General features: G+C 42.4%; 1 protein-coding gene across 3 annotated transcripts in view; it reads left to right on the forward strand.

Annotated features, from left to right (window-relative positions):
* FBXO10 (F-box protein 10) overlaps nt 1–24,713 on the forward strand; it is a 68,545-nt gene that overhangs the window by 9,531 nt on the left and 34,301 nt on the right. Inside the window, exons 1-2 of one of the 3 annotated variants that reach the window (XM_059411285.1) lie at nt 3,523–3,602; nt 6,646–6,764. The exons of 1 other annotated variant lie outside the window; for it this stretch is intronic. In XM_059411285.1, coding sequence (XP_059267268.1) covers nt 6,690–6,764 — 75 coding nt within the window. In that variant the 5' untranslated portion in view covers nt 3,523–3,602; nt 6,646–6,689. Of the gene's footprint in view, nt 1–3,258; nt 3,603–6,645; nt 6,765–24,713 lie in introns of those variants that run through there. One more of the 3 variants, XM_059411287.1, reaches the window with a different exon arrangement.

The following is a 24,713-nucleotide window of genomic DNA, read 5'->3' on the forward strand; positions in this document are numbered from 1 at the left end:
AGGATAAACTTGGTGGGTGCCTGGGTGGCTCAGTGGGTTAAGCCGCTGCCTTCGGCTCAGGTCATGATCTCTGGGTCCTGGGATCGAGTCCCACATTAAGGCTCTCTGCCTCTCTGCCTACTTGTGATCTCTCTCTGTCAAATAAATAAATAAAATCTTTAAAAAAAAAAAAAAAAGGATAAACTTGGTGAACCAAAGGGTGATTGAACGATATCAATATGTAACGTAAAAAACGGGTTGTTGGAGGGTAAGGATTTATGTGTTAGGAAGAAGCACTAGCATCAGGAGTTAAAAGTCCTAGGTAATAGCTTCAGTTCTGCTCTTAATTATATGACTATATGAGACAGATTTTTTTTTTTTAACTTGAAACATCCAAATCCAGTTTAGGTAGATTTGGAGAGAAAAAGAACTCAATGAAAGGATTATAGATATTTAGCATCATCAGGAGGCCTGGAGAATCGGGCTCAGAGACTAGGCACCTGGAACATCACCCATGGTTACTTGGTCACTCAACACAGTCTGGTGCAGTGAAGATGCCACCGTCTCTGCTGAGGATTAGCTGCCACCACCTAACCAAAGCCACAGGCCCAGAACCCTGCAGTTTTATGACAACCAGTACTGCTGTAAGAACTTCATCTTGCTGTGTTTGCCATGCTTACCAAAGAGAATTATGCCAGGTCTCCACTTTGCTGTCTCTGGCACCCCATTCATAGTCCAGGGAATATTTGTAGTGTCAGGGTCACATGGAGAAGCAGAGAAAATACCTGGATCTCAGCCTTTATAGTGAAAGGCATGCTCTGATTCCTACCCAGCAAGCTTGAGGATGGGGAATTCCCAAGTGTAGGGAGTTCAGATAACCGGGCGTCCGAAAAGGAGGATACATCTACTACATTGACCCTGGACAAATCACACAGCCTTACTTTTCTGTAAAGTAAGGTCAGTGAAGTTCACATGGCTGAGGAAATGCTATATGTTTACCTATTCATTTTACAATAATTACCAACTATGCTGGGCTGCAAAGGTGAACACATCCTCTCTAGTCTAACGGAGGAGAGAAGTCAGGAGACCAGCAAGTGGGAGGACAGAGGCATACACAAAAGAGGTGCAGGCAGAAAGAAGGGAGAGCCCAACTGCAGTTTACAAATGATGTTCTTTTATTTAAGTACTTCAATTTAAAATCATTTTCCACATTACAGGTGAGTCTTGTGCCATTAATGGTGGATAGCACACTCTTGGAGAGAGCTGCTCTTGCACTCTTGAAGGGCTTAGCTGTTCTATAGAAACACCAAAACAATGTTGGCTGGCACAAATGCAGAAAGTCAGGCTTTTTGATTGCTTATTGACATATATCTAAACTGCCAGTTTCATACAATGGGACAATTTTCAAAGGATTAAATGTGTCATAGCTTTGCCAGTCATCAATAAGATAAATCATCCAGCTCACTGTAGCGGGAACCACCCCTGTTCTGATCTGACCCAAGTCAGAGTGCTCTTTCTACTCTATCTGGCTACTATGTGTACAGCTTTGTGTCTCTGCTCAAAAGAAATTGTTGGCTTTAGGTTTAGGGTGGTTTTTGTTTTGTTTCAATTTATAAAGAAAAGCGGCTGCATGGTCACTTGGACCTCATCCAGAATCTGTAATACCAAATTCATCATGTGGTAATAACAGATGGAACACATTTTTATGAAATACATTTTATAGAACCAGGAGAGAAATCAATGGGACCAAAGAGTCAGCTCAGTCCAGTGCAAAAATTTTGTTTTCACAGGATTCTCATGTTAGATTTCTATAGCTAACATTCTCCTACAAAATCCAGGGGTCTATGGGGAGCCTGGGTGGCTCAGTCCATTAAATATTTGACTCTTGATATTAGCTTGGGTCGTGATTTCAGGGCCGTCAGTTCAAGCCCTGCGTTAAAAAATTAATTAAAATCCAAGGGTCTATATCCAACTGCTTGTTTGATCACTTCATTTTGGTGATCCAGGTATCTTATATTTAACAAATGCAAAATTGATTTCTGGATCTCCCACCTCCAAATACGTTCTCCTTACAGTAGTTAACCATTTCAATAAATAGCAGCTCCATGGGCCCACATCAAACCGGTTTGATTCTACCTCAAAAAAAGTATCTCAGATTCATTTCTCTATCTTCACTACCAATACCCCGGTCCAGGTCTTAACCCTGCTTCCGCTCTTTTGTCTATTATCCACACAGTAGCTGGCCGTTTTTTAAAAAAAGTTATCAAACCCCTCTCCACCACTTCAATGGCTTCCTTTTACATAAAATTTTAAAATCCTTATCATGGCCTACTAAGTGCTGCATGATCTGGCACCTACCTACCTCTTTAACTTCACTTACAGTGTTCTCTTAATACAATAAGCTTCAGACAAACTGGACATCTTCAATTTACCCAAAAAGCAATCTTCTTTCCTCTGCCCTGCCTTGCCTTGCCTCACTCACCCCCCCCCCCCCCCCACCTCCCCGGTAAAAACCTTCACTCAGGCTTTCTGTGCCTCTTTTACATCTGGCTCACTCCTTAACCTTCCTCTGAGAAATCTTTCCTGACCAACCTCATCTTGCCCCATAATTTAAAATTAGGGTTCCTTTGGTGAACTTACCATGATTTTAAATACACTTTTTAAAAATGATAGTGATTAATGACTACCTTATCCACTCAAGAACTCAAGAATTAACTTTAGGAGGACAGGAACCATAGAAGTTTCATTCATTTCTGTGCCCATAATAATCAACACTGGCACCAACAACTAACACCTGTGCAACATTTACTGTGTGCCAGGCATTGCGTTAAACACTATACAAATAATAATTTATTTTTTAAAGATTTTTTTATTTATTCATGAGAGAGGCAGAAGCAGCCCCCCCCCCACCCCGCCCCGCAGAGCAGGGAGCCCAAGGGGACTGGATCCCAGGACCCTGGCATCATGACCTGAGCAGAAGGGAGACGCTTAACCGACAGAACAACCAGGCGCCCCACATATAATAATTTAATATAAACTCCCAATAGATTGCCTGGCCTACAGCCAGCGGTCAGTTTGTTGAATGTGCTCCTGCGTGCACACCCACGAGTTGCTCACCACCCCCTGGGGCAGCCCATTACCCTCACAGATAACTGGTGACTGGAAGAGTCTTCTTGGTATTGACCCCCGCATACCTCCCTGCAAATTCCGCCCACTGATTCTATTTCTGCCCTTCTGGGGCCACGCACGCACTGGAAGCCGTAACCGTCCTTTCCACAAGCTCGACTTGGCAGCATCCGAAGCGTCTCCCTGGCGTCTCCCTCTCGCTCCCCTCCCCGCTCCCTCCCTGCAGAGACTCCGGGTTCCTCTTCCCTCTGCGGTGGTCTGGGAGCGTCGCCCCGGCCGCGGGCCCCGGCTCCCGGCATCCCACGCCTCGCGCGTCACGTGACGGCGCCCGCCCGCAAGAGCCCCGCAGCTGTCCGCCCCCGGGCGGGGCTCGCGGCGCGTCCGCCCGCCCCCTGGCTGCGCGCCGCAGTCCTCGCGTCTCCGCTCGGCTGCGCTTCGGCTCCCTCTCTCGCGGCCCCGGACCGTTGTGGGCGAGCGCCCCGGAGAGCCCCCGAGAGGTAAGCGGCGGTCGGCTACCGGAGGCTGACGGCGAAGTTATTCCGCTCGCGTCCGCGGGATGCCCGGGGCCCCGAGCAGGGGGCGGCCTGGGCGCCTGGAGGCTGCCTGTGGGGGGGGACGTGGGGCGCTTTCCGAGGCCACTCGCCGAAGAGGCGCCTCTCGGTCCTGGCGGAGGCTGAGCACCTGGCTCTGGCGGGACCGGGAGAGGGTGCCCTCAGGTCGCCCGCGGCCCGGCGCTCCCGCACTCTCCTGGCACCTGGAGCCTCCGCCGCGCCGGTGGAGAGCTGTGCCTCGTTTTCCCAGCCCGTAGAACGAGCCTGCCAGGAAAGTGGAGCTCCGCGTTTGCCTTCAGCCTTGAGGTTTTACGAGTGTGCAAGTGAAGTCACAGAGGAGGAAGCAGATTTCTGGGGGTGGGAAGAGCCTTCGCCCAGAAAGGCAGGGGCATCTGGGGCCGGGCACCTACTAGTAAGCGCCCTGTGTATTCTGTGCAAATCCCAAGTCTCTGAGTCTGTTTCTCCAGGTGGTAACACCTGGAGAGTGTTAACACCTGCCTTGCCTCCCTCATCAGACTGCACTGGAGTTCAAGGGGGAAAGCCATTTGAAGAGCCGAACTCTGGAGTCAGTTAGACCTGGGTTCAAGTCCTAGTTCTGCCACTTGCCAGCTGTGTGACCTTGAGCCACACAAAACCCTCATCTGTTAAAAGTAGATAATAATAGTACTTAGCTCATGAGGTTGCTGTGAGGTTCACTGCAAAGGGCTTAGCACAGTCTCTGGCACCAAAGTGCTCAATTATTCATATACCGTTCAATTTATTTGGTAAGCTAGAGAGAGCTTCGCATGAGGGGTGTTTAGAATAATCACACTGCAGTTTGTATATATTTAGTCCTAAAAAGAGTACTGTTTGGGGGGCGCCTGGGTGGCTCAGTCGGTTAAGCCGCTGCCTTCGGCTCAGGTCATGATCCCAGTGTCCTGGGATCGAGTCCCGCATCGGGCTCTCTGCTCAGCCAGAAGCCTGCTTCTTCCCCCCACCCTCTCTCTCTGCCTTCCTCTCTGCCTGCTTGTAATCTCTGTGTCTGTCAAATAAATAAATAAAATCTTTAAAAAAAAAAAAAAAAAAAAAGAGTACTGTTTGGGTTCCCCGCGAAAGAGGCCAAGTGGGATCGTTTTCCCTCTTCTCTTTTTGGGCCCCCTTTGCCTTCTCATTTACAACTGGCATGTGAACCTGTTGTTCCTACCAAATGAGTCAGGCAGGATGGGAACATTCATGTACTGGAGCAGATGGGTATCAGATTCCCTCTGAGGGGAAAGAAAAGTGCCAGGCATGTGCTGCCACCAAAAAAAGCACAGTACAGTGATTGACTGTTCGAGTAGGAAGACGCCTGGGAAACTGTCTAATCCAGCTGTCTGATTTTGCACATGGAGAAACTGGACCCAGAATGAGGACAGGACTTGAATTCTCAGTGCTGGACAGAATGTTGGCACTGGGTGGTAGAAAGAACACATACTGTTAACCAGACTCTGTGCTTTCCCTGATTTCTTTGTTAATTCATTTATTCAGCAAGTATTTATGGAGACCTACTGTGTGCTTGTACACCTACTAGGAGCAAGAGGAGAAATCTATTTATCTCCCTCTGCTGGTTCTCAGTACATTTTATAATAATAATAAGTTATGTCTCCCAGTGAGCTTTCCTCTTAGCAGCTGGCCCCAAGGGACAGAACCACACAGAGAGGTCTGAATTATTTCACGATCAGTCACGGAGGTCCCTGAGCCCTTGTTGAAGCCTCTAGAAACTGAAGAAAATGCTGCTTTGTCAGGGCTTTTAGGAAAGGATTTCCTTCTGGCCTGGAGTACTTGGATTTCTTTGTCTTTCTGGTTTCAGGCCTCTTATTGTTTTTAGATTTCCGAAAAGAGCCACCCTCGCCACACTGCCTTCGTTTTGGTTTCCATGGTTATCAGATGAATTGTTTTTATGATAGCACAAGTAGCTGTTAAGTAATACATGGTCAAGCAGTCCGCAGTTCACTGTGGATTTCTGTTTCTGGTGGTGGTCCTCTGTTCTTTGGGGTTGTTGTTTTTTCTTTCTTCAGTGCAGTGCATTCATACTATTCCTTCCTCCTTTTCCCCTCCTTCATTCTTTCCTTTAACAAACGTATATTCATGCCATAGCCAAGAGGAGTGGGGCCAAGTAGAAACAGATAAAGACAAAGACCCTGGTTTAGGGAACTCGGAATCTTTGGAGGGATAGTCAGGGCATTACATCTGCAAGAGCAGATCTGAGCTTCTGATAAAGGTGCAGACAAGGATCCAGGGAGAGCACTCAGAGGTGGGAGGGAGGGTCCTGGGCAACCAAGAAGACATCACATAGTAGGCGCCCCTGTGTGGCTTAATCAGTTAAGTGTCTGACTCTTCATTTCTGCTCAGGTCTTGATCTCAGGGTCGTAAGTTCAAGCCCCACATTGGGCTCCATGCTGGGCATGGAGACTACTTTTAGAAAAAGAGAGAAGATATTACATGTTAAGATGCTCTTCAAGAAAGATGTAAAAGAAACAAGCTCCCTTTACATGTCTCAGTCACATAGTAGTAATAGATGGTACAAGAAGCATATGTTCTTTCAGTTTGCCTTAATGAATGAACCTCCTCTTAAGTCACCTATCATGGGCTTTTAAATGACTGCTAATTTCTCTCAGTACCCTCCTTCTGTTAGCTTAGGGTGTTGTATTACTTTCCTACTCATAAACGTGGTGTTGTGTGTATAAAGGTAGATAGTAGAGACATTTGATTAAGATTTTGTCTATTTCAGATGTTTAACCTGTATGTCTCATTTCACCAGTTGGGTCTAATGTAGTCAGAGACTTCTTTACTTTTCCAAGTAATCTCCCAAGTCCTTTAATGCCCTCTTTGGTGAGAATTCCAGTGTCTCCCGCTTCCAAGCTCCCCTGGGGCTTAAACAATCCAAAGAAGTCAATCTGACTTCCACTCTCCAAAGGAGAGAGAACTCCAGGGTCTGGGCAGTCCACCCACATTGTTATTTCTGACACAGCTACATGGTATCACTATTGAAGAGCTATCCTGCACGCTCCAAGGATGTGCGGTCTCTGCTGCTCAGCGCCCTTATTGGACCAGGTTCCTGCCAGCTTGATCCCATGCTTGGATTCCAAGGTTAGAGCTTTTTTAGTTTGTGCTCCCATGCTTAGCCATTTTCCCCTAAAGCACCGCACTCTGGGCAGTGTGTTGAGCTTGTCCTCCAGTAAGTACTCTTTGGGGGTATTTGGGGGTCTTTTGTGCTAGTAGCCTTGGTCAGGGTCACTGCAGACCCCTCAGGAGATTACCCTATTGTCATACCTTTCATCAGGGTTTGGAGGCTCAATCCATTCCTGACCCTAACCCAAGGTATTTTGGCAAATTTGTTCTACTTTCTCTCCAAGATTCTGCCTACCAAGAATTCTCAAATGGCAGATAGCTACCCTAGAACTTTGGATGCCTATTGAGCTTTTCATATAGAAGAAGGATCCTCTGGTGTCTCTTGGCAAAGCACTGTTCCCAGGAGACTTTCTCCACCCGTAATCCCAGGAAAAGTAGGCACTATTGCAAATTTAAATGGCATGTACTCTGTTAGGGATATAGGGCTAGGTTTTAATTTTAAAATGAAGTTCCCTCAACTTTTTTAAGAATCAAACAATAGTTGGTATGTGTATTTCATTGTCTTTATTTATTTAAGACTTTGTTTATTTGATATAGTGCTGGAGAGTTGGAGCACGAGCGCGAGCTGAAGCATGAGCCGCCGCCACCCCCCACCCTACCCTACACCCCCTCCCCCCTCCCCACAGCACAAGTCGGGGGAGGGGCAGATGGAGAAGTAGACTTCCCCCTGAGCAGGGAAGCCTGACACAAGGCTATCCCAGGAACCCAGAATCATGACCCGAGCCACCGAGCCGCCCCCTCATTGTCTTTAATTTAAACTTTCAAAATATGAGGTATAACAGTGCATGCAACGAAACCTCACAAATGGTTGCATAGTTTAACAATTCTAAGAGAAATATACATGGAACCACCACCATGTCAAGAAGTGGAGCATTGCCAGTACTCAGTAGCAACCCTCCTTCCCAGAAGCCACTACCTTGACTTACATGATAATCATTTGTTTCTCTTTGTAGTTTTGTCACCTATATTTGCATCCCTAAAGAGTATAATTTTACTAGTTTTTTTTTAACTTCATACATAGAATCATACTGTGTGCATTTTGTGTTGGCTTTCTTTTGCTTTATGTGCTGCATCCATGAGGTTACCATGCTTATTTTCATTGCTGTTTCATGATATATGTCACAATATACTTATTTGTCCCATAGTTTACAGATACTTGTGTTGCTTATAGCTTCTGACTACCAAGAACAGAACAGCAGAGAACATCCTTAGACATTTTCTGTTGTTTTTGTGAAACTTCTGTAGGTAATAAGTGCCGGAGTGGAATTGCTTTGCTAGATAATGCCAGTTTTCTGAGTGATTGTAACCATTTACTCTCCTACCAGCAGTATGTCAGAGTTCCAGTTGCTTTACATCCTTGCAAATACTCAATATTATCCATTTAAACTCTTCTCATGGGTCTGTAGTAGCTTTTGTGATTTTACTTTTCTTTTCCTTGGTTACTACTAATGTTGGGCACTAATTGATTAATTGGATATCCTCTTTTCCAAAATTGCCTATTCAGTCTTTTGCCTGTTTATCAGTTTTTCTTATTGATTTGTTGGAGTTCTTTATGTATTTTGATTAGTAGTCCCTTGTCAATTACATGTTTTAAGAATATCTTCTACTCTGCGATTCTCTTTTACCGTCCTAAATAGTGATGTCTTAGATCCTGTTCTGTAGAGGCAGGGCCTGAAATAGGGATTCTTGTTCATGTGGTATATTGTGGATGTGCTCAGGAAAAGGAGAATGAGGGAAGCAGGGTGGGGGGAGGAGGGGAAGACTGGTATAACCAGGTGAGGTGGCAGTTTTCCAGAGAAGGGACATTTGTGGGTTATCAACTGACATTCCTATGAGAAGGTTGGGTGTACTGGCTAGTGGAGACTCTGGTTGGGTTACTAATAGTATTCTCTACATTCCATTGAGATACATTCTTTTTTGTTGTTGTTTAAGATTTTATTTATTTATTTGACAGAAAAAAACACAGCGAGAGAGGGAACACAAGCAGGGGGAGTGGGAGAGGGAGAAGCAGGCTTCCCACTGAGCAGACAGCCCTGATGCAGGTGCAATCCCAGGACCATGAGATCATGACCTGAGCCAAAGGCAGGAAGGCAGTTGCTTAACGACTAAGCCACCCAGGTGCCCTGAGATACATTCTTTTCTTTTCACTCCACCCAGATACAGCTCCAGGATTCTGGTTGGTCACAATTTTTAGGAAAATTTACAAGAGGAAGGGTAGTGGAACAACTCTACAATCCTGCTGCCACAGCCAGTGCAAAAAAATGTAACTACTGCTCATTACCTTCTTCATCTGCCGTCTATTCTAGTTTCCTTTCTTTGTCCCTTTAATGTTCAGAGAGTGCAGTGATAAAGCCACCTGGTTCTGGAAGTTCGTTGTGTTTTGTTGTGTTATTTTTGATGACAGATTCAATATTTTTAATGGTTCTGAAGGTTTTTAATTTCTTCTTTAGTTTTACTAAGTGATATTTTTCCAGGAGTTGGCCCCTTTAAAGGTTTCACATTTATTTATATAAAATTGTTTGTAATATTCCTTGTTATTATAATGTCTGCGACATCTGTAGTGATGTGCCCCTTTTCGTTAGTTTCATTTTTACGTTTTCTCCCTTTTACTCTTCCTTAGTTTCAGTAGCATTTCCTTTCACCGAAACAACTTTTGTCTTCATTGATATTCTCCATAGTAAGCTGGTTTTCTATTTCATTAAGGTCTGCTCTTTTATTTTTTCATTCTACTTTTCTTAAAAATTTTTTTTCTTAAAAATATTTTTATTTATATTTATTTATTTATTTATTTATTTATTTTTAAGATTTTATTTATTTAGGAGCACCTGAGTGGCTCAGCGTGCTGGGCCTCTGCCTTCGGCTCAGGTTATAATTCCAGGCACCAGGGATAGAGCCTCACATTGGGCTCCCTGCTCAGTGGGGGCTCTGCTTCTCCCTATCCCTCTGCCCCTCCTCCCTGTGTTCCCTCTCTGTCTCACTCTCTCAAATAAATAAATAAAGTATTTATTATATAAATTATAATTTATTTACTTATTTGAGAGAGTGAGCAAGAGAGAAAGCAGGAGCAGGGGAGCTGTAGGTCGAAAGAGAAGCAGGTCCCCTTCTCAGCAGGGAGCCTGTTGTGTGGCTCCATCCCAGGACCATGGGGTCATGACCTGAGCTAAGGACTTATTAATTAACCCACTAGGCCACCCAGGTGCCCCTCATTTGTATCCTTTTGATTCTTTCCATTTAAGGCTACACATTTTTGGGGCGCCTAGGTGGCTCAGTGGGTTAAAGCCTCTGCCTTCAGCTCAGGTCATGATCCCAGAGTCCTGGGATGGAGCCCCGAATCTGGAATCTGGCTCTCTGCTCAGTGGGGAGCCTGCTTCGCTTCCTCTCTCTGCCTGCTTCTTTGCCTACTTCTGATCTTTATCTATCAAATAAATAAATAATCTTTAAAAAAAAAAAAAGCTACACATTTTCCTGCAAACACTGCTTAGTAGGTGCTTATAAGTTTTGATCTGTGATATTTTAGTCATTTATTTCTAAATATTTTCTAATTTCCATTGTGATTTCCTCTTTGACTCATAGCTATCTTAGAAGTGTGTTTAATTTTCAAATATATGAGTATTTCCTGGTTATCTTTTATTATGGTCCATGAGCTTGTTCTCTATAATTTTAATCTTTTGAAATTTGTTGAAATTTTTATTAAGACTTTGTTTATGGTCCATTTTAATAAATGTTGCATGTGTGCTTGAAAATAATGTGACTTCTGCAGTTACTGGATTCAGTGTTCTGTATTCCATTAGGTCAGATTTATTAATTCACATCTTCTGGGTTTATTTTTGCCTATTCTTGCTATTACAAAGAGAAATGTGTTAAAATATCCTAAGTTTATGAATTTGCTTATTTCACCTTCTGGTTTTTTGCTATCTTTGAGCCATATTAAGTGTATACAAATATAAACTTGTTATATTTTCCTGGTGAATTAATCTTTTATCATTATAAGGTTGCCCTTTTCATCTCTAAAGAATGGTGGATTTTTTTTGGTTTGGTTAGTTGATTTAGGGAGTTGGGGGAGGCCTTAAACTCTATTTTATCTGATACCAATGTGACTACACCATTCATTTTTGGTTAATCTGTGCTAGGTATATTTTCTCCCATCCTTTCAGTTTTATTCTTTTTGTGCTGTGTGTTTTAAATATGTCTTTTATAAATAGCATGTGCATTTTCCTTTTTTTTTTTTTTAAAGATTTTATTTATTTGACAGAGATCACAAGTAGGCAGAGAGGCAGACAGAGAGAGAGAGGGGGAAGCAGGCTCCTTGCTGAGCAGAGAGCCCCATACGGAGCTCGATTCCAGGACCCCGGGATCATAACCTGAGCTGAAGGCAGACTTTAACCCACTGAGCCACCCAGGCACCCCACATTTTGCTTTTTTATCACCTGTTTCTAATCTCTTCATTGGAAAATTTGGTCCTTATTAATGTCACCACTGATGTACTTAGGGTTACGCTTGCCTTAATATTTTATCCTTTCAATATATTTGTCTTGCTAGTACTCCATTTTGCTTTAGCTCTTCCCTCCTTTTGGAATATTTTTAGTCATTTGCTCTTTTCCTTCTAGTTTGGATATTATGCACTTGCTCTTCTTGAATAGTTACCTTTGAAATTTTAATTTAACCGAAGTTGATAAGTTATGGATAAATATGTTATGGATAAATAATAAATAAATAAATAAATTTATGGATAAATAAATATGGATAAATATCCCACTCTTCTTTTGGACAGTACGGGACCTTAGACCACTTGATCTCTTATTTTTTCCATCTTGCTTAGTGGTAGACTAGTTGTAACACAGTGTGTTAGCTTTGATTAGAGTCAGTTAAGGACCAACAGATAGAATAAATGTAATGAGGGAGGAAAAAGGTGAGAGAACGAAGAATTTGAGAAAACAATATGATTTTGTCAGGACTCTTTTGGTTGCAAGTAATCACATTATTAGACTCTCTGGACTTTAAAAAGAAAATCTGTTTGCTTATAAAACTACACAGTGGGGCGCCTGGGTGGCTCAGTAGGTTGGGCCTCTGCCTTCAGCTCGGGTCATGGTCTCGGGGTCCTGGGATTGAGACCCGAGTTGGGCTCTCTGCTCAGCAGGGAGCCTGCTTCCCCCTCTCTCTCTGCCTGCCTCTCTGCCTCCTTGTGATCTCTCTGTCAAATAAATAAATAAAATATTTAAAAAATAAAAAATAAAACTGAATAGTAGATCCAAGGGTTCAAAAAATCTTTTTAGGATTTTTTAAGAGTATCTCCTGCTCCGTCTCTCTCAGTCATTCAGCCTTGCGTGTCTTAATTCCTTCATTCCTCAAATGAATGCTTCCAGGTTGTCCCCACCACTGGCAGGACTGATGGGATCTTCTGATTCTGCTTTGGGTCAAGTATGAGATAGAGGGTTGAGGCACTATATATGATAGTCCCACCTCTAAATGGACTAACTGGAGTGGGAGCAGAGTTCCTATGAGGAACCAGAAGAGGAAAGGTGTGCTGGACAGACAAAAATAATAGCTACCTCAGTCCACTGTGCCGAGTAGTGACTTGGAAGAGTAACACACAGAAGGAAGAGGGTGTGATTGGAATTAACTCAGTTAATCTGTACAAGAAAAAGGGAGAAGACATCACCTCTTCATGAGCCCATTGATAGGGAAGGAGGAATCTGGCCAGGCAGTTCCTTCACCCACCAACCAATGCCAATGGCAGTGCTTTGTCATTGTTTTTGGTCCACAGTAGCAGAGAAAAGGGAGAGCTAGTATGGGCTGTCTAGTATGTGGACGTGTATTCAGCATGTCAGCTGTGGTGCTGGCTATTCCCACAGGCCTTTCTCAGAGCAGCTTCTACTTCCACAACTCCTGTTCATGTCAGTCCCACATAACCATGTTTTCTCCCATAAGATCTTGCTCTATTCCTACTCCCTAGTCAGAATTTTGTGGGCCAGAGCCGAATGTCAGACCCAAGAACAGCCAATTCATAGGCTTACCAACGACTTGTAATATGAACTACTGGAAAACAAAGATGCATGTTTGTAGAAATTTGAACTGGGGATTGTGGAAGAGCGCTTAACTACAGAAATTGAGGCTGAAATGATATGTAAAGTCAGGCTTTTGAAGAGTTCTGGCTAGCTGGTGTTATGGGGAAACAGAAGCACTGAGAAAGAGAAAGTGTTTATAGACTCCAGGTAAAAGGAGAATGGAGCTGACCCATGAGGGATGGCTGAGTCACGTGATGAGCCCCCACAAGCAACCCCATGGGGCTGCTGTGGATCCAAACCTTTCATCCTACACTCTGGAAGATCCAACCCTACTGTGATCCTATTCCATAATATCCTCACTAGCCCACATAGGTTTATATGCTAAGCCCTTCCTTTGCACTTGCTGAGATCAGAAGACTCACTAGAACAGATATTCAGAAGTTGGGGTCAGTGCCCACGTGGGTGAATTTCTGTTACTGCTAATGATTGCTGTGAAAAGAAATCTCACTCTTCTTGTCATCGGATGGTCAGCAGCTACAAAACTTGTCGGCTTGAGGACAATAAATAATACACCCACTGCTTGGCCGGCTGTCAGTATCTGCATTGTTGGCCATGGAGCAGGGCAGTGGGCTTGGCAGTGAGCTCCTTTCCCTCTGTGGTCTCCTTGTTCTTACCTCACAACAGAAAACCCTAAATTATTGCCTATAATTAATTTTTTTTCTGAGATATTGGAGGTTTGGTTCAAATGCATTACAATGAAAGAAAGGAACTTAGGGACAGGGAAAGGTCCTAGGAGAGAAGAAATTCATCACCATTTATTGTGTGTTTACTATGTGTCAGGCGCAATGTTAAGTGATTTCCATCCATTCTCTCATTTCAGCCTCACAACAACTCCCTAAGGTATTATTATCCCCACTTTTATAGATAAGCTCAGACACAGGATGGTCTGACTCCATTGAATGTGTAATTTTGGGTGTAAAATAACAATCACTTGGTGTGGAATTGCCTCAAGCTGAGAGCAATTAAGGAGAAATATGAGAGCCGTGTGTGGTGGCGTGGGAGTCAGGAGGTAGTGGGAAAGGTTCTGATCAGGTGTTCTCTCCACAGACCATGCCTGGGAGGAGCCCCAGCAATCTCATGCACTAATGCATAATTGCAGGATTAAATTCATCCTTATTTCATGATCTGTGAGTTTATGTGTCTGTGTGGTGAGGTTAGAAGGTCCTCCTCCATCTTTTCACAAGTTTAGGAACTTCAGAAGCTCAGGAAGGGAGCTGGGAGGGAGGCTGCTGCAGCAGAAAGAACAGAGGCTCCACACTCAGTCCAGGTGAGGAACCACAGCTTACTAACTCAATAAAAGGAGTAACTTTATTCCTGGAATTGGGGATAAGAAGACTCCTGCCTCTTACATTGCTGTAATTGCTCACTGAGATGACATATAAGAGGTACTTGACATTTAGTAAGCCCTCAACACACCATTCCCTGCCCTCTCCAGGTCACCCAGCTGATGAGAATCTGGACTAAAACCCAGGTTTTGGAATTCCCAACCCAGTGCACTCTATAGGTAAACTACCATGAATGGTCAGGGTGTTGAAGGAGGGAGAGAGAGCCCTCACTGCTCCCGACCACACTCGGCACTAAACATGCATCAGAACACAGCCTTCTGGTCTATGCCATCAAATTTCAAAGCTAAAATAAGAAACAGCTAGTTATTTTTCAGGCTGAGGAGGGCTGAGCCTTAAAGAAATTATGAAAAGCCCAGCTGAGATTTTTGTCATTTTCAAAGTTTTAAATTTTGTCTCATTTCCAATAGTATGTGTGTAGGTATGTATACAGGGTTCTTTCTTTCTTCCTTTCTTTCTTTTTAAGGTTTATTTATTTGACAGATCACAAGTAGGCAGAGGCAGCAGAGAGAGGGGGAAACAGGCTCCCTGCTGAGCAGAGAGCCCAACTCGGGGTTCGATCCCAGGACCCCGGGATCATGACCTGAGCTGAAGGCAGAGGCTTTAACCCACTGAGCCACCCAGGTGCCCCCAGGGCTCTTTCTTGATTTACAGTAATTTATTCTGTGTACTTTCAAAATAAAATCCACAAAACTTAAGAGACATTTACTTTGATTTGAAGAAAGATCTAAAATTAACCTGTTACAGTTGCTTCATTAATTCAGTTTGTAGTAATTTACACTGGTGTTTAGTGTGCTTCATAACATGGGAGGTTGTATTTTTTTTCCCTTCATCAATTCTAAATAGAGGATTTTGTTTTGTTTTTTTTTTTTAAGATTTTATTTGTTTATATGACAGAGGGAAACACAGCCCGAAAGGGAACACCAGCAGGGGAAGAGGGAGAGGGAGAAGCAGGCTACGGGCTGAGCAGGGAGCCAGATGCGGGGCTTGATCCCAGGATGCTGGGATCATGACTTGAGCCAAAGGCAGATAAATGCTTAATGGCCGAGCCACCCAAGGGCCCCTCTAGATAGGGTTCTGAGCTGTCCTAGAATCTCCCCTACCCCCCCTTTTTTTAAAAATTAAAATTCCTGCCACTTTGATACTGATGTGGCCTCCCATAAGTAGGATGTACGTGTATTTTCTTTAGTAAACAATGAAGAACATGGCAGCTCATTGTATAATGTACACAGCAGTTATGAAGTGCCCCGCCCTCAAGATTACCCAGTGAGGGAGAGGCAGAACCCAGACTAAAAGCCTGCTGAATCCCTTTCATCTGAGTCCTCTCAGATAAGGGATAGGGCCTTTTTATACTGGGATTCAAGGCAGTTCCCCCTGCCTGCAAAATTAATGAGAGCTCTGTGAATCAATCCAGCTGGCCTTTCTTCCTGACCCTTTCAAACTCCTGGAGCTGCTGCCAGACTGAGCTTCTTACTGTGTCCTCAGCCTGGCTAGAGGTTTCTTTACCCTGCGACTTTGCTGACACTCTCCTCTGTCTGCAGTCCCCTTTCCTGGATTCTCTGCATGCCCCAGCCCCACCCATATCTGAGTGCCGCTCTTGAAAGGCCCGCTTATCCTTGAAGCTTGGGTTAATGGTTAAAAAACCTAGTCTTTGGTGGGGCGCCTGGGTGGCTCAGTGGGTTAAATCCTCTGCCTTCAGCTCGGGTTGTGATCCTAGGGTTCTGGGATGGAGCCCCACATCGGGCTCTCTGCTCAGCAGGGAGCCTGCTTCCCTTCCTTCCCTCTCTTTGCCTGCCTCTCTGCCTACTTGTAATCTCTGTCAAATAAATAAATAAAATCTTTAAAAAAAACAAACAAAAACCTAGTCTTTGGGGTCAGACCTGGTTCACAGGGGGGTTCTTTTGTTTTCTAGCAGAGTGACTTGGGGTAAGTCATTTGCCACATTAGTTTCTCCCAGACTTAGTTTCTTCATTTGTAAAATGAAGACAGGGATACTTTAGATCGGTGCTTTTCAAACATACAAACACACAAGATCCCTGGTGATCTTGTTAAAATTCCAATTCTGATCCACTGGGTATGGGGTGGTGCCCAAGAACTGATGTTTCTAACCAACTCCTTGGTCCTAGGAACAGCACTCTGAGTTGCAAAGCTTTGTGGAGGGATTTTGAGAGAATAGAATGAAATTATGCATGAAAAGTGCTCAATATGGTGTCTTTCAGATATTTGTGCTGAGTAAGTGGTAGCTGCTGCTGGTTTTGTTGTCTTCTATTACTACGGGCTGATTTCCCTACCTGGAGGTGCCATTTATAGTCTTTAAACAAAGGCTTTCCCTCTTATGGCACTCCTAAGCACTTTTTCACTTAAAGATATATTATGATTTGGGGACTTTGGGGAAGTAGAGATAGATTTGTCTCCTACCAGACTTGAGGATAGGGTCTTCGTCTTATTCCTGATTCCCTTATAGTGTGGACTACATACTCAGGTTTCTTTTTTTATTCCACCGGGATCTTTGTCACAGTACAAATTCCGTGGCTAATGGATTAAACAGTCTCAGCTATTCTAATATACCAAATAGTGATGATGATGATGATGATTCATTCCTTTGATAAATGTTTATGGAACACCTACCATGGACAAGGCAGAGTTCTACACATAATACAAAGCAATGATAGGAAGTTTCTGCTTTTCAGGACTTGCTCGTGGAGCCAGGCAATAAATAAAGAAAAAAACATTATTTATAGAAAGATAAACTTCTTGAGGGCAGGGAATGTGTATAATTCATCACCATGAATTTCCTCATAGTAGGTATCACTGTACATCTGCACACACTGTCTCACGAGTCACATGAGCAGTCCTTGTAACTGGGCACTTCTGCATGTCCCTCCCACACGCCGCACAAACCCACCCACACAAACCCAAGTGAACTATGGAGATGTCACTAGACATCTAGTAAGATGTAAGAGGTTTTAGTCCTGACCCTACCTTGCCTGTGCATCATGATGCTCAGCAGACTGGCCGACAGACCCATTCTCTCGAAAGCAGTGGGAGCCTAGACAGCAGAACAAAGCAAAGCTTCTCTTCCAGTGCTTGCTGTTGACCAGAGTCCTGCACGCTTCTGTAAGCATATTCACTCCCGATTTCTCCTTTGCAGAGAGTCCTTTTCCATTACATGCCCTTTAGATGTTAGCCTGGCAAGGACTCGGTCATCAGACTTCTCTCTCTTTCTCTCTAGTGAGCTCATCCCATCCCATGACTTCAAATGTCATTCAGGTCTCTCTTCAAAAGTCACTTCCTCAGGGACCTGTTCCTTGACAACTGTATCTAAAATGGCACACACACGCATGCCCCTAAGTGTGCTTTATTTTCTCCTCATAGCATTTGTTACTGTTTTTTAAATTTATTGTCTATGTCTAAAGGTAGGGCTTCAACTTGTTTACTGCTTGTCAGTGCTTAGAGCAATGCCTAATGAGACAGTGAGCAATATATGAATCTTCATTGAATAAATGATTTTCTTTGGAAATTCTCAAAATGCTCATGAAGTGTAGTAGGACAGCCGTCATGAGCCTGTTTACAGATGAGGACAGAGGTTTGGAGAGATTAAAGGATTTGCTCAAGTCACAACACTGGGAAGCAGTAGAGCTTGCTTGTTGAGAGCCAAGTCTTATGGGGCTCACATCCCAAGAGGGTACACTCTGCCCCACCCGCTGAGGCTGGGGGCACCCGGTGACTCAGAGAGTTAGGAGGATGTCACATAGAAGCCCTGAGTTCTCACACTCTTGGGAACACGCAAAGGGAACAACTTGAGGCTTACCTCAGGCCTTGTTCCCTCCCATCCCAAACAAGTTCCCACTGTTGTTTCTCCAGCTCTTTCCAGGCTCACACTCCAGGTGCACAAGCCCTAGGGGACATTCGTTACTTTTAATTCCATAGCTCAGAGGCCCCACTGGCAAAAAGGAAGGGCAAAACTTGAATACATTTTTTTTTAACTGTTACCTGGTTATAGAAATCCCTGTTGCTGCATGGATCCCCACGGATTAGTGTAAAGGTACAGTAAATAAAGCCAATGGAACAATAGGGAGTGTGACAGCTGAATAAAGGGAAATCCTCTTTGAGTTCAGAGGTATTCAGGGTAGAATTATCAGCCTCATTTTAGATTCAGCCTGTGGGGTGTTGCTAGAGTTGGGTACATGGCCAAGTTTAGAGGAAGGCATGTGCTGAAGGGTGGGAAATCCTCTGCTGGCATATCTTCCTTCCCTTGACAGGCCTGCTGCAAGACCCATAGCTTTCACTGTGGGGTGGGCTTCTTAGAATCCTAAGAAAACTGAAGCTCCAGTAGTTTCCATGCCAGGCAGCTTTGCCCCAAATCCTCTGGAGGCCCTCATATAATCCTGAAAGAAAGAAACCATCATTTAGTATTTGCTAAGTTGTAAATTTCTGCTATCACTGTTCTATCCGACCTACCTCTCATGGATGGATCTCCTTGAACTAGAGCTCTGATCAGGCCACTCTTCTCCTGAGGAACCTATAGTAGACAGAGGACAAGCTTCCAGGTTTGGCATCCAAGGCCTATACCAACATGCAACATGTATAAGAGAGCAGAACTCCAGTGGCTCCAGGGGAACAGAACTGAGACCACCTGAAGGAGTAACTAAGAGCTAGGTTTTGGCTCAGTCTTGGGAAGTTCACTAAAAGTAGCTTCAGACAAACCATGGAATGGGCATCTCAGGGTATCTGGGAGCTTCCTACTAGTGCTGTTCGGAGTTTCACATGCTCTGTCAGGAAGGCCTTTGTTATATTGTGGTAACAGTCCCTAAATTCTCAGTGTCTTAACCCAAAACAGAGGATTATGTTTTATGCATGATGTGTGTCTGTTTCAGGTTAGCATGGTGGTGCTGGTTGTCCTCCCAGAGTAGCCATGGTCTCAAATGTTGCCAGTTGTGCTGCCCTAGAAAAACAGAACTCTGGATGATCTTGATCGAGTTATGTTGAGCACTTTTTCTTGTGTCTGTTGACCATCTGGATGTCTTCTTTGCAGAAATGTCTGTTCATGTCTTCTGCCCGTTTCTTGATTAGATTATTTGGTCTCGGGGTGTTGAGTTTGATAAGTTCATTATAGATTTTGGATACTAGCTCTTTGGATACTAGCCAAATGATATGTCATTTGCAAATATCTTTTCCCATTCTGTTCTCTTTTGGTTTTGTTGACTGTTTCCTTTGCTCTGCAAAAGCTTTTGATCTTGATGAAGTCCCAATAGTTGATTTTTGCCCTTGCTTCCCTTGCCTGCGGCTATATTTCTGTTGCTGCAGCTGAAGTCGAAGAGGTTGCTCCTCAAGGATTTTGATGGATTCCTGTTTCACATTGAGGTCTTTCATCCATTTTGAGTTTATTTTTGTGTGTGGTATAAGGAAATGGTCCAGTTTCACTCTTCTGCATGTGGGCTGCCCAATTTTCCCAACACCATTTGTTTTTTTTTCCATTGGACATTCTTTCCTGCTTTGTCAAAGATTAGTTGACCATGGAGTTGAGGGTCCATTTCTGGGCTCTCTATTCTGTTTCATTGATCTATGTGTCTGTTTTTGTGCCAGTACTATACTGTCTTGATGATAACAGCTTTGTAATAGAGCTTGAAGTCTGGAATTGTGATGCCACCAACTTTGGCTTTCTTTTTCTACATCCTTCTGGCTAGTCAGGGTCTTTTCTGGTTCCATATAAATTTTAGGATTATTTGTTCCATTTCTTTGAAAAAAGTTGATGGTATTTTGATAGGAATTGCATTAAACATGTAGATTGCTCTAGGTAGCACAGACATTTTCATGATATTCTTCCAATCCATGAGCATGGAACATTTTCCCATTTCTTTGTGTCTTCCTCAATTCCTTTCATGAGTACTTTATAGTTTAATGAGTACAGATTCTTTGCCTCTTTGGTTAGATTTATTCCTAGGTATTTTATGGTTGTGGGTGTAATTGTAAATGGGATCAACTCCTTAATTTCTCTTTCTTCTGTCTTGCTGTTGGTGTATGGAAATGCAACTGATTCCTGCGCATTGATTTTATATCTTGACACTTTCCTGAATTCCTGTATGAGTTCTAGCAGTTTTGGAGTGGAGCCTTTTGGGTTTTCCATTTAAAGTATCATATCATCTGCAAAGAGTGAGAGTTCGACTTCTTCTTTGCCTTTTCAGATCCCTTTTATTTCTTTTTGTTGTCTGATTGCTGAGGCTGGGATTCTAGTACTATGTTGAACAGCAGTGGTGATAGTGGACATACTGCCTTGTTCCTACTTTAGGGGAAGAGCTCTCAGTTTTTCCCTGTTGAGAATGATACTCGCTGTGGGTTTTTCATAGATGGCTTTGATGATAATGAGGTATGTACTCTCTTTCCCTACACTGTGAAGAGTTTTGATCAAGAAAGGATGCTGTATTTTGTCAAATGCTTTTTCAGCAACTGAGAGTATCATATGGTTCTTGTTCTTTCTTTTATTAATGTGTTTGATCACATTGATTGATTGGCGGATGTTGAGCCAGCCTTGCAGCCCAGGAATAAATCCCACTTGGTCGTGGTGAATAATCATTTTAATGTACTGTTGGATCCTGTTGGCTAGTATTTTGGTGAGAATTTTTGCATCCATGTTCATCAAGGATATTACAATGTAATTCTCCTTTTTGATGGGGTCTTTATCTGGTTTTGGGATCAAGATAATGCTGGCCTCATAAAATGAGTTTAGAAGTTTTCCTTCTATTTCTAGTTTTTGGAACAGTTTAAGGAGAAGAGGTATCAATTCTTCTTTAAATGTTTGGTAAAATTCCCCTGGGAAGCTCTCTGGCCCTGGGCTCTTGTTTTTTTGATTCTAGATTTTTAATGACTGCTTTAATCTCCTTAATGGTTATGGGTCTGTTCAGGTATTGTATTTCTTCCTGGTTGAGTTTTGGTAGTTTGTATGACTCTAGGATTGCTTCCATTTCTTCCAGATTGTCAAATCTGCCTGTGTATAGTTCTTCCTAATATGTTCTTATAGTTGTTTGTTGTTGGTTGTGATCTCTCCTCTTTCATTCATGATTTTATTAATTTGGGTCCTTTCTCTTTTCTTTTTGATAAATCTGGCCAGGAGCTTATCAATCTTATTAATTATTTCAAAGAACCAGTTCCTAGTTTTGTTGTTCTGTTCTATTCTTTTGGCTTCTATTTCATTGATTTCTGCTCTCATCTTTATTATTTCTCTTCTTCTGAGTTTAGACTTTATTTGCTGTTCTTTCTCCAGCTCCTTTAGGTATAGAGTTAGGTCGTGTACTTGAGGCCTTTCTTGTTTCTTGAGGAAGGCTTGTATTGCTATATATTTTCCTCTCAGGACTGCCTTTGCTGTATCCCAAAGATTTTGAACAGTTGTGTTTTCATTTTCATTTGTTTCTATGAATTTTTTTAAATTCTTCTTTCATTTCCTGTTTGACCCATTCATTCTTAGTAGGATGCTCTTTAGTCTTCACGTATTTGAGTTCTTTCCAACTTTCCTCTTGTGATTGAGTTGTAGTTTCAGAGCATTGTGGTCTGAAAATATGCAAGGAATGATCCCAGTCTTTTGGTACTGGTTGAGACCTGGTTTGTGACCCAGGATGTGATATGTTCTGGAGAATGTTCCATTTGCACTGGAGAAGAATGTGTATTCTGTTGCTCTGGGATGAAATGTTCTGAATATATCTGTGATGTTAATCTGGTCCTGTGTGTTATTTAAAGCCTTTTATTTCATAGATGATCTATTTTCATTGAGGGGGGTGTTAAAGTCCCCTACTATTATTATATTATTGTCGATATGTTTCTTTGATTTTTTTTTTTATTAATTGGTTTATATAATTGGCTGTCCTCATGTTAGGGGCAAAAATATTTAATGTTGTTAGATCTTCTTGTAGGACAGACCCTTTAAGTATGATATAGTGTCCTTCCTTATCTCTTATTACGGTCTTTGGCTTAAAAATCTAATTTATCTGATATAAGGATTGCCACCCCAGCTTGCTTTTGATGTCCACTAGCATGATAAATTGTTTTCCACCCCCTCGCTTTAAATCTGGAGGTGTCTTTGGGTCTAAAAATGAGTTTCTTGTAGACAACATATCACTGGGTCTTTTTTTTTTTTTTTAATCCCTTCTGATACCCTGTATCTTTTGATTGGGGCATTTAGCTCATTTACATTCAGGGTAACTATTGAAAGATATTAATTTAGTACCATTGCATTGCCTGTAAGGTGACTATTATTGTATATTGTCTCTGTTCCTTTCTGGTGTGTTACTTTTAGGCTCTTTCTTTCCTTAGAGGACTCCTTTCACTATATCCTGTAGGGGTGGTTTGTGTTTGCAAATTCATTTAGTTTCTGCTTGTCCTGGAAGCTTTATCTCCTTCTATTTCCAAAGACAGTCTAGCTGGCTATAGTATTCTTGGCTGCATGTTTTTCTCATTTAGTGCTCTGAATGTATCATGCCATTCTGGCCTCCTGGGTCTCTGTGGATAGGTTTGCTGCCAATCTAATATTTCTACCATTGTATGTTACAGACTCTTGTCCTGAGCTGCTTTCAAGATTTTCCTTTTGTCACTGAGACTTGTAAGTTTTACTATTAGATGATGGGTTGTGGACCTATTTTTATTGATTTTGAGGGGGCATTCTCTGTGCCTCCTGGATTTTGATGCTTGTTCCCTTCACCAAATTAGTATAATCCTCTGCTATAATTTGCTCCAATATACCTTCTGCCCCCTCTCTCTTTCTTTTTCTTCTGAGATCCCAATTATTCTAATATTGTTTCATTTTACGGTATCACTTATCTCTCAAATTATCCCCTTGTGGTCCATTAGTTGTTTGTCTCTCTCTTGCTCAGGTTCTTTATTCTCCATCATTTAGTCTTCTATATCACTAATTCTTCTGCCTCATTTATCATAGCAGTAAGAGCCTCCATTTTCCATCACACCTCATTAATAGCTTTTTAAATATCAACTTGGTTAGATTTTTGTTCTTTTATTTCTCCAGAAAGGGATCTTTTTTCTACTGGAGGGGATTCTCTAGTATTTTCCATGCTTTTCTTGAGCCCAGATAGCACCTTGGTAATCATCATTCTGAACTCTGGTTCTGACATATCACTAATGTCCATATTGATTAGGTCCCTAGCCATTGGTACTATCTCTTGGTGTTTTCTTGTTTGTTTGTTTGTTTGTTTGTTTTGGGGGTTTTCTGTGGTGAGTTTTTCTGCCTTGTCATTTTATCCAGATAAGAATAGATGAATGAGAGAACAGAATACTAAAAAGGTAACAATGAGCCCAGAAAAATATAACTAACCAAATCCGAAGAGACCCAATACCAGGGAGAGAAGAAAGGGGGAAGAAAAAGAAAAAAAAAAGAAAAACAATATATATTTTAGACTGGTGAATAGAACAGAGCAACACACTTGATTTGTTTTTTTTAAAGATTTTATTTATTTATTTGACAGAGAAAGAGAGTACAAGCAAGCAGAGAAGCAGGCAGAGAGAGAGGAGGGGAAGCAGGTTTCCCGCTGAGCAGAGAGCCCGATGTGGGGCTCGATCCCAGGATCCTGGGATCATGTCCTGAGCCAAAGGCTGAGGCTTTAACCCACTGAGCCACCCAGGCGACCCCACACACTTGATTTTGAGTGTATTTTGGTCTGTTAGAAGAAACTACCTCCCAAAATTAATTAATTTATTTATTTATTTATTTATTTATTTATTTATTTATTTATTTGACAGAGGTCACAAGTAGGCAGAGAGGCAGGCAGAGAGAGTGAGAAGGAAGCAGGCTCCCTGCTGAGCAGAGAGCCCGATGCAAGACTCGATCCCAGGACCCTGAGATCATACCTCCCAAAATTTTAAAGAAAGAAAAATTATGTATATACAAAAATAAGGGTAAACATGATGAAGGGATGGAATATGACTGTAAAGATGAAAATTTTAAAAAGATGCTTAAAAAGGAATTGATAAGAAGTTGGTTGAAAATGGAAAAAATGTGATCAGGCTGGAGACTAAAACAAAGCCATGTGCTATATTTCAGGTATATTTTGATCTATTAGAAGAAACTGTATCTCAAATTTTTAAAGAAAAAAACACCTATATCTATACAAAATAAGGTTAAGTACAATGAAGGGATAAAATATGACTATAACAATGAAAAATTTTTTAAAAGATATTGATAAGATAAAATAGTTTAAAAACATTAAAATAGGAAAGAGGAAGATTTTTAAAAAATAGAATAAGAAAAAGAAAACAAAATTTTAAAAATTTAACTTTGAAAAACTAAAGAATCAGGGCACCTGGGTGGCTCAGTGGGTTAAAGCCTCTGCCTTTGGCTCAGGTCATGATCCCGAGGTCCTGGGATCAAGCCCCGCATGGGGCTTTCTGCTCAGTGGGGAGCCTACTTCCTCCTCTCTCTCTCTCTCTGCCTACTTGTGATCCCTCTCTGTCAAATAAATAAATAAAATCTTTAAAAAAAAAAAAAAAAGAAAAGAAAG

This window comes from Mustela nigripes, chromosome 9 (assembly GCF_022355385.1).
Source record: "Mustela nigripes isolate SB6536 chromosome 9, MUSNIG.SB6536, whole genome shotgun sequence".
NCBI classification, from domain to species: Eukaryota; Metazoa; Chordata; class Mammalia; order Carnivora; family Mustelidae; genus Mustela; species Mustela nigripes.